Source organism: Cryptomeria japonica, chromosome 11 (assembly GCF_030272615.1).
Source record: "Cryptomeria japonica chromosome 11, Sugi_1.0, whole genome shotgun sequence".
NCBI lineage: Eukaryota > Viridiplantae > Streptophyta > Pinopsida > Cupressales > Cupressaceae > Cryptomeria > Cryptomeria japonica.
The window spans coordinates 509,930,047-509,940,919 of NC_081415.1; the positions used below are offsets into that span (position 1 = coordinate 509,930,047).

Below are 10,873 nucleotides of genomic sequence, written 5' to 3' on the forward strand. Positions count from 1 at the left end.
AGATTTTTGTTGAAGTCCTTGAAGGGATCTAGGGCGGATCAAAAAAATCATAATCACTTTGTATTTGAAGGTTGGTGCCATCTACTTTGCAAGTTCAAGAGGTTGGAGCCTCTCACTCAAAGAGATCAATGTCTCTTGCTGAGTTGGTGCTCAGTGGAGGGGATTGATATCTAATGTGCATTGGTGCCTATGAAGTTGTAAGAAGTTTTCTATAAAAGCAATATTTTGTTGTGGTTTTCTCCTCCAAGGGTTTTCCACGTAAAATTGTGTGTGCATCTTGTGATCTAATTTGCTAAATATTAGTTGTGTATGTTTTGATTATTGTTTATGATATCTAAAGTTATAAATTGAAAAAGTTGTTCCTATACTGATTCATCCCCCCTCTCAGAATAAGCGTGTGTGTGTGTGTGTATTTCTTCATGGATTATCCCACAATAACGGGTTACAAACTTGGTACAGCCTAATTTTTGCTTGAAATCACATATTTTTTAGAAAATATAATGATTTAAGCCTTGAGAGGTCCCATTTGAAGGAGTTAATTGAAGAGGGTTAAATAAAACCCTCTTAGATCATACCCCTCAGATAGAACTCCTCTAATCTTAAATCATACATGCAATGAAGTCTCCTTTGCACCTATCAAAATGCTAACAAAAAACCACTTTTACATTACCTTTTAGGGGATCAAATGAATTCATTCAGAAGTTATGTTTTGTAAGTATGTAATCCTTATTATAAGCTTTCCAACAATTACAATTTTGAATATATTTAATTTAATTAACATATTTATGTTTTATTTCTTGTGAATGTAGATTTTTCATCGAACATTAAGGTCTTTGTTTCACACGTGGGAAAATAGTGAAAAAAGATTGTAAAAAATATATTTTCCCTAGGTATTGATATCCCCATTTCAACACAAAAAGAAGTTAATTCAAATGCATACAAAAAATGTTTTTTATGATGACATACACCTTTGTCCAAATTACAATTAGTCTAACTAAAAAAATTAACTAAAAAAAAACATATTCAACAAAAATTTATGAAAAAATCTCCATACACAAGATATTGGTGTGACAAGTTTATATTTTAAAATTTAAAATTTTATTCTTTCTATAAAAAATGTTATACATGACATCATAAGCGTCACTTCTGAAAAAAGTTGATTACTATAAAAAATTAGTTATTAAAAGTTACACAAAACTATGCAAAATTTATTTCTAATTTTTTAAAAAATATATATATTTAGAATGTACACAAAAAATCTCATAAATTAGTAGTTTGTTTCATCTTCAAATTCTTTAAGGTTTAGCTGTTATAAGTCTTAGAAAGTGAAGATCTGGTTCAAATTGCTGATCTCAATGTCAAGATTGCTTTCTTTGCATAAATTGATCTCAATATTTGATCTGGACAAGAACCAATGTCTAGTTTAGTTGGGTCCCATCTCTATTAAAAGTAGTGGGCAGGTACGTAGGAATCTTGACTAATTGTTGGCTTCCCACCATATAAGTTGATCATCCTTTACTGTTAGGTGAACACAAGGCTCAAACTATGACAAAAAAGACTAAATAAATTGGTAGATCTCTCAAAGGCCAACAAGCTCCTCAAGCAGCAACTGGCGTCATTTCCCCTCTCAAAGACAACAGTTAAAAGATTAATGAGATCCTTTCCTAAAAATAGCCCCACTTTCTATTGTAACTCCTAATAATGCCTTGTCGTAGAATTTGTCATGAAGAAATTGCCATGTGTCTTGGGGTTACAACATTTCAAAAACCCACACCTCCAAATTATTTATTTTAATTTGCTTTTTGCTATTAAACCATGGCCCCTCTATTAAAATATTTTTATATCTATACCAGAAAAATATGGATAGGGCCCACAAAAGCTAATTAATTAAAAAGAGACATTACAATCTTGACAAAGAAGCCACTTGCGCAACTTCAACTACTTTTCTCCTCCATCACAATGAAGGTGTTGGACTCCATTACAATGTGACAAGACCGTTGTTGAGCCTTATGAATGGCCTTCTCCTAATAGGGTAGCATCAACACTTGTACCATCATGCTTCCATTACCTCGGTGGGGTATGTCCATGTCTCATGCAATTCAGGATAGTTGGATGGGTCTTCATCCTCCCTCAAGCAAACTCTTCTGCTTGGGCTAATCCCTGCCCACTGAATGTTCTGCCACCTTTTCCTTTAGGAGTGGTGGTTTGTTCTCAATGATCTAGCAGTTGTTTTTCCCTGTCAAAATAAGTTTGATATAAGCTTTTATAGTTTGTGTTTATCTTTTTTGGGCCATATATACCAACCATATGCTCTTCTATTGTAAACCTTCAATGTACTTTAAAAATAAGTTTCGATTATTATGTCACATTGAAGTGTTTCCAATATATATAAAAAAATTGTCTATCTGTAGTGTCTCCATTAGATATGCTTTAGGCCAAGTTCAAACTCAATAGGCCTCTTGTGAGTCAATGACTAATTAAAAATGAAATAATTTGCAAAATATTCTCAGATATTCTAGGTTAAGATTTACATGCAGGCAAAGAAAGACGGGAATTATCCCATATTAGACCAGTTGTGTGCAAATTGATATTCAGTTGCCTCCACACTGTTCTGAAAGTCATAGAAGCTAGTACGAAGGTAGTACTGTTTTCTATGGCAGTTACAGAAATAGCAGACATAGTTAGGTATCCACTTTTATAAATGTAAATTTCTTCTTTTTATACTGTGGTGCTAACTTGTCATCATGAAAACTATAAAAGAAATCGTTTTCCTCAAATGAATTACTGCTAACTTGGGCCCTTGTACTCAACGACATATCTAACCTGAATGCATTTAATGAACTCTTAGACATCTTGTTGGTGTATTTACATTCTCTGTAGTCTATTTTCAACGGTATCTGTCTTCCACTTATAGATTTGTAGCTTCTTATTCCAATCTTAGAGATCATAAGCATTTGACCTAGCTTTGCAGAAATAAGCTTTCCTTATATGGTAATTTAGGTCTACCTGAATGTTTCCAATCCTCAGCTCCTTCCTCGTGACTTGTAGTTCACATATCATCCTTTCTGAAATGTCAGCTTAACCCAACTTGAAATTACTAAATACATTAAAAGTGAAAGTTGTAGGAATACCAATTGCAAGGAAAATTTGGATTGAAAATACAGATATATGTTTGTTGAAAGCTCCATTTTCTTCACATGGTGCCTCACTTGTCATGGATTAAATTGATATACACTAACGTAAGGCTATCTGTTGCAGTCCCAGGCAGCTGAATTTCGTTCAAGGCAATTGCGCGCGAATTCAAGTGATGCAGAGGAAAAACAGAAAATGATGCTTGCAAAAGAACAGAAAGCTCGCCAGCAAGCACAGTACATTGCAGAGCATTTTGGATTAGCCAACATTTCGAGTGATGAATTCAGAAACAAGAAGAAAGTTGATCTTCTATAACTCCTAACTCCTAAGGATGTTGTGGTTGCAATCTCTCATGCTGCATTGTTAAATAGATCTCTCATTTGGGAGAATGACAAAAGGCTCTCTATGCTGTATCAGAAAACATGATTGCAAGTGTAATTTATGATGTATCAGGCTAGATTATTGAAGAGAAACGAATCATCTGAAGGGTGAAAGCTCACTTTTATTTGCATTTGCATTAGGTCATTTAACTTCTTACACAATTTATAGAATTGTATTCTTGTACCATTCAGGCAGTCTAATTCAACCATACTTAAGGTCAAATGTCAAATTGAATTGTCCGTTCCATTTCATCAGTCATATGTCCTAGAGAAGAGATTACGAAGTCTCTTTTAAAGTTGAGAATCTCATTTATCTTTATCGTTAATTGAAGCATGTCAGACTTTTTGGTTCTTGTTTTTTATTATGAATCTCATTCAATCGATGTGAAAGTTGAAAATTCTGCATCCTATACTACAGCTTGTTTTGTTCTTAATCAACAACTTCTATACCCAAGCTTCAGAGGCCAGTCCTATGGAGAAAGATAAAACAGGATCTGCATCGTTCACGACATGACATGACATATAATCAGGCAAAAATAAGAATGATTTCTTTGAAAATCATGAGAACAATCTGAAGAGATGACGAGTCTCGTTAGCTTATTAACAAATGTCAGTTTTTTAAAAACTTTATGAAATGTTAGGTATTTGGTTTAGGAAAGCCCCAAAAAAGTAAATTGTAAACTATTTTTCTTCTCCTCAAAGGGCAAAAACAAATGAACTGTGCAAAGCAGATCCTCATACAATCAAAGTATAACATAAATTGTTGACTTGGTGGTCAGCACCTCGTTGGGGACTCGTGGCATGGCTTAACCGCCTCCCGTGGGTCAGGTTAAATCTGGCTTTTGTATCGGGTGTTGATAGATCGAGCTTTTGGCGCAACGGCAAACGATTCCAACAATTGGTATCAGAGCCTTGGGTCACGGGTTCAAGTCTCTCTTCAGTGGGTGCTGAAGACTCAGTCGATGCTAAAAGGGAGATTGTTGACTTGGTGGTCAGCACCTCCTTGGGAACTCGTGACATGGCTTAACTACCTCTCGTGAGTCGGTTTAAATCTAGCGTTTGTATTGGGGGTTGATAGTTCGAGCTTTTGGCGCAACGGCAAACAATTCCAACACAAATTTAATCCAACTGTTTATGACAATGACAGTACACCCCTGCTGAGAAAGACATGCATGATAGAAGCTAGCATGATATTATGATGTCATAAGTTTTGTGCTTTAAGAAACCTTGATGAGGGCTCTTCCTTTGCTTTAAACTTCGATCATTAGACTTGGAAAATTGGTAGGGTCTTGTATTGTAGCTTCTCTGGTTAGCAGCATTAAGTTTCCGTGCTGCTATAACAAAAATTTCCCTATTTTAGTTGCATAGTTGTAGCTAAAATTTTAGTTGCGTAGAAAGATTCTAGTATAAAGAATTATTCTCCTTTCTGAAAATAATTTAGAGGTTATATGAGAACTGTAAGAGAATATTGATCATAGCTGCTTGTGGTAAACACGAGAGACTACCCAACAAATTGATCAGTTACGTTGATGGCTGAGTAATAACAAATATATACATATCTCTTTCGTTAGGTTTCTTTAGTCACTACATGTAACTAATAGGTACAAGTAAATATAGAATATATTTACATACTGAAATATAAAATACAATTTAAAATCTAGTAGGTGAGAAAGAATGAATGAGGTGTAGATTATCATAGAAGCATAATTTGGTTTACATACTAAAATATAAAATACAATTTAAAATCTAGTAGGTGAGAAAGAATGAATGAGGTGCAGATTATCATAGAAGCATAATTTGGTAAAAAATCATCAAAATTGCAATTTTTAACAAGGGACGCAATGCATCACTTTCCTATCAATTGAGGTAGGATATGTATTTAGAGTTAGGATTCGGTGGGATTAGTAGTGTGATGTTGTATTCATTTGATGAGAGCACATAATTTGGAAGTGAGTATGTGCTATAGCTTGATTCACAATGTCTAGTAGGAGGGAATCTAAGACATCAAAGGTAAATGTAAATGATAAAGTTACGAAATCTAATATGTGATCATGGAAAAAGTGTCATTATTCTAAAGATCAATAAGTGTATAATTAGGATATGGGAAACCCAAAACATTAAAAATTATATGGTTAAACCTTTTATATTTATAAAATTAATTATGAATTTAAACTTTTAAGATATATAATTAGCACTCATTTTAGTTTTTGAAGTTTGACCAAATAAAATTAGTAGCATTCACTTTCAACAATAAATAAATAATTATCAATATTGATAATTATTTAGTATTGAAAGAGAATAATGTTAAATTTCATTGGTAACACTTCCCTTTTATTCATTAACAACAATATTTATTTATAATCTAGTAACACTTCTCTATCCCTCTCCAGCTTTCTCAATACCTCTCTCTACTACTTGCCTTTGTCACCTTCTAACTCTCTCTCTTACCCCTTGTAGCTCTAAACTAACCATATCCTTTTCTATTTTCTCCTCCAATCTAACTGCCCTATTGGTAGGAACTTGATCATTGTTTCTCTTGTTAGGGAAACAATGTGAATGTCATAAAAAATCATACTCATTGCAGCACACAACAACCTTTAAAAAGATGGGAAAGTTATTATATAAATAATAGTGATAATATCTACACAATTAAGAGTGTCAAAAAGATTTGAGGTTTTTTCAAAATTGTAAAAATAATTTTAAGAGGATTTGAGACGGCAAGTATTTTTATAGAATATTTATATGAGAATCTTAGGGATAATACTTGTGCTCAATGATCATAAAAGATCATTTGTCCATTATATATCAAAATAATTTTGATGATAACCTTTATTCAAACATAAGGGTGAACACTAAATGTCAAATGAAAAGGAAAAGCATTAAGTGTACACTTTTCTACTATTAATTATTATAGTAAGATGCGTATTTATAATTTAGTTTTGGTTAAATGATGATTATTTGTGATATATGTTTTTATGTATATAATTAGATTACATAGATATTAGCCTTGTAGCAAATTATAACATTATGAGAGAATATATACCTAATCGAAAGTTGTGTTTTGAGTAAATTGTTATTAATAAAAATATATGTATTTTAATGTCACACACAAGTCAAACTTAACATAATAAAATTCTAAAATGTATAAAACTTAATAACTAATATAATTGAAAAATGTCTTTACCAATTAAATTTATTATATCACAATTAATTGATAAATTTTTTAATAATATAGGCCTATTCATGGGTCTCTTTGGGTTGATCCTAGCTTAGTGTCAATGAGAAAGGTGTTATGGGAGAGACCAATTAAAGGATGGGTGAAGATACATTTTGACTATGCTTCTAAGGGAAACCTTAGAAGATCAAGTGTTGGGTGTTTCACAGGGAATGAATATGGAGTAATCTTAGCAATTGGAGCACAAAGACTCAAAGATAGAACAAACAATGAAGCAGAAGCGCAAGTAGCTTTGCTCACAATAAGGTTAGCCATACATATTGGTCTCTAAAATTCACCGTGAGGGTGATTCACAAATCATGGTAAATGTGATTGCCCGGGAAGAAGCTCAAAATTGGAAGATTAATAAATGCATTAAGCTAATTTTGAATTTCTTAAAACATTTTCAAGATTTCAAAGTGTCCCATATTGTAAGAGAAGGAAATGTACAGGTTGACAAAGCTTCGAATTGGAGGTGTGGATTAGACAAGGAAGAGAGGATAGAATGATGGAAGGATTTAAAAAGAGTTCATTTCTCCTTAGGAGAGGACGTTGACACTGTAGAAGGGATAATTGTAGAGAAGTCATAAGGGGGATAATAACCATGAAGATCAGGTAGATGGCATGGAAAGGGTTAAAACTTGTCAGAATTATATCTTTATCAGTGGTTATAAACAAAGGACGAGGCAATTGATAGGGATCGATAGACTACCAACTTTGTCGGCATTGGCAAAGGCTTGGTTTTCAAGGGAAGTCTTTTAAATTGGGAAGAGATGGCTTTTAGCTAACAGAGTAGAAAGCAAGTGAAAGCTTTAATCGACGGACTGGTAGGAAGGAAGTTGTTTGCAAGGAGAACAACCATGAAGGTCAAGTAGATGGGATGGAAAGGGTTAAAACTCATCAAAATTCTATCTTTGTTGGTGGTTATAAATAAAGGGTGGGGCAATTGACAAGGATAGATAGACTACCAACTTTGTCGGCATTGGCAAAGGCTTGGTTTCCAAGGAAAGTCTTTTAAACTAGGAAGAGATGGCTTATAGCTAACAGAGTAGAGAGTAGGTGAAAGATTTGATTGATGAACTAGCAAGGAGGAGGTTGTTTGCATGGAGAACACAATAGAAGCAATTTTTTCGTTGGGAATGGCAAAGCGGCAGGGTGCCTTCAAAGGCATTACCACAGAGGAACGCATGAAACATATATTCAAAATCAAAGATACTCAATTCCTTGGCATGGTGGACATGATGTTGATAGAGAAATACATGAAATCTTTATTCAGATTTATTCAAATGCAAATGTGGCCTCCATTTTTTTGGCTTGGTGTTTGGAGCTGGGAACAAAGGAGGATGTGAAGTGGGTGATGAAAGAATGTGTGAGAGAGGAGTGGAAAGAGAGTCTGAATACCTTTCTAGTGATGGCAAGGCCAAGTAAAGGTTTTGTGACCAAGGGTGGTGAGGTGCATGTGGTTGGACCATTTTTAGTCTAGGGTGTTGATGATGATAGGGAAGCAAGAAGGGTTGACGCACAAGATGGATGGTGGCATATCAAGGAATATCTAAGAAGTAGAGAGACAACCTTACAAGACCAGGAAGGAGAAGATGCTAAGAAGAAGAACAAAAAGAAGCCATACTTCAAGAAAGAAGATTACTAGCTCCACAGAGGCATGACTGAAGAGAGTCATCTAAACAGGTAAAAAATGTGTTTCTTTTTGTCGAATTGTATGCATTTGGCTTTAGTCGAAAGGCCATTTTGTCAGTTGGTTTTGATATGTGTGGATGGTAGGGGGTGTGATTAGTAGATTGTAAGTTGGATTATTAGGTTAGTTTGATATTTAGATGTTAAGGAAGAAAGAATGGTACAATATGTATTGGACTAGAATATGTATCAGAACAACTTTGTAATTTTTTTAATTTTTTCTACTATTTTAATACAAATTGTAGACACCTAAAAATGTCTCATTAATCGCATACTAATTATTCCTCCAATTAGTTAAATAATTATTTAATTAAGTAATTAATCTTATTCTTCTAATTTAATTATTTCATCTAATTTCAAATTCTAATTTCATATTCTTCTAATTTCTTCTAATTTCAAATACATGTGCATGATTTCAAAAATCAAATTGAATTCCAAAGTCAAGTTTTAAATATATTCAAATAACAATTTGAATTTAAAATAAATTCAATATTTGAATTAATTCTCATGCAAAGATTAATCGAAAATCAAAGTCAAAGTGCAAGCACATGCTAAATTAATTAATTAATTCAATGATGTCTTCAATCTCTATTTCTATCTTTTAGTTAGCCTTTTCTAAATAAAGCTTTCAATCAGCTTTCTATCAGATAACTATCTCCTCCTCTTTATTTCCTCCAGTCACTTTTTTTCATCCCTCAATCAGTTACTCATTTAATCTATTCAATCCATTATGTTTCACCTCCAAATCAGCAATTCAACTATCAATCAGCATGTGAGTTCACCTCAGTTCCACTTCTTGATCAATTTGTTCCACCTTTCAATCAATCCTCTCCAAAAATCTATAAATTGAGCATTCAATCTCCATTTTCAACAATCAAAAACTTTGAATCTTTGTGTCATTTGCAGGTTGCCAACGCAATATCTAAGAGCCACCATACCACAAAGAGGAGAAGAGCAATGGAAGTTATACACAGTCTTGGAATAGGGGGATTGATTGATTTGAATTATATTCTTGTTTCTTGCTTCTGTGTTATTTCATTGTCTGTTTGTTTGAATTCTAATTAGGATAGGGATTCATGATTTTCCCTTTCATTCCTAGTTTACTTTACATTAAATGAATTTATACATGCGACATTTTGGTGAACCCTAAGTGTCGCTGGGGCATACTGGGGAAGTTTTTTTTTAATTTTCTTTGAAACAACATCATTCTGACATTGTCTCAAAGAGGGGCAAATGTAGACACCTAAAAATATCTCATTAATCGCATACTAATTATTCCTCCAATTAGTTAAATAATTATTTAATTAAGTTAATTATTCTTTTTCTTCTAATTTAATTATTTCATATAATTTCAAATTCTAATTTCATATTCTTGTAATTTCTTCTAATTTCAAATTGATTTCAAAAATCAAATTGAATTCCAAAGTCAAGTTCTAAATATATTCAAATAACAATTTGAATTTAAAATAAATTCAATATATGAATTAATTCTCATGCAAAGATTAAATTGAAAATCAAAGTCAAAGTGCAAGCACATGCTAAATTAATTAATTCAATCAATTAATTAATTAATTCAATTATCTCTTCAATCTCTATTTCTATCTTTTAGTTAGTTTTTTCTAAATAAAGCTCTCAATCAGCTTTCGATCAGTTAACTATCTCCTCCTCTTTATTTCCTCTAATCATTCTTTTTCATCTCTCAATCAGTTTTTTTCTCAATCAGTTAACTCATTTAATCTATTCAATCTATTATGTTTCACCTCCAAATCAATAGTTCAACTATCAATCAGCATGTGAGCTCACCTGAGTTCCATCTCTTGATCAATCGGTTCCACCTTTCAATCTAAGAGCCACCATACCATAGAGAGGAAAAGAAGAATGGAAGCTATACGCAGTCTTGGAATAGGGGGGATTGATCGATTTTAATTATATTCTTGTTTCTTGCTTCTATGTTATTTCATTGTATGTTTGTTTGAATTCTAATTAGGATAGGGATTCGTGATTTTCCCTTTTATTCCTAGTTTACTTTACAAATGATGAATTTATACATGCATGTATCACACTTCAGTTTTGGGCTTAAAATAAACAATGGTTAAAATGGACATGAGTGTATCACACTTCAGTTTTGGGATTAAAATAAACAATGGTTAAAATTGGCATGCATGCATTCATATTTCAATTTGGTGTTTTAAAATTGGCATGCACATGCGTATCTAACACCTAAATTTGGGTTTTTAAAACGAACGTGAATTTGGGCTGCTTAATAGATTAACTCACGTTTGTTTTTTTAAGGAAAAGAATATTTTATTGTGTTTGGGGTGGACCTACTATTGCATTAACTACCTTTCCACCCGCCTTCAGCATCTTGGGAGAAAGGGAGAAGGTGACAACAACGCCCAAATTTATTTTATTTCAAGTAGTGAGGGGTATCTTTGACTGGGGATTTCATCACCCC

General features: G+C 33.0%; 1 protein-coding gene across 1 annotated transcript in view; it reads left to right on the plus strand.

The window, feature by feature from the left end:
• Positions 1-3,872, plus strand: part of LOC131034553 (uncharacterized) — a 400,008-nt gene extending 396,136 nt beyond the window's left edge. Inside the window, exon 33 of the mRNA XM_057966103.2 lies at positions 3,259-3,872. Coding sequence (XP_057822086.2) covers positions 3,259-3,447 — 189 coding nt within the window. The 3' untranslated portion in view covers positions 3,448-3,872. The remainder of the gene's footprint in view (positions 1-3,258) is intronic.
• Positions 3,873-10,873: the final 7,001 nt, after the last annotated feature.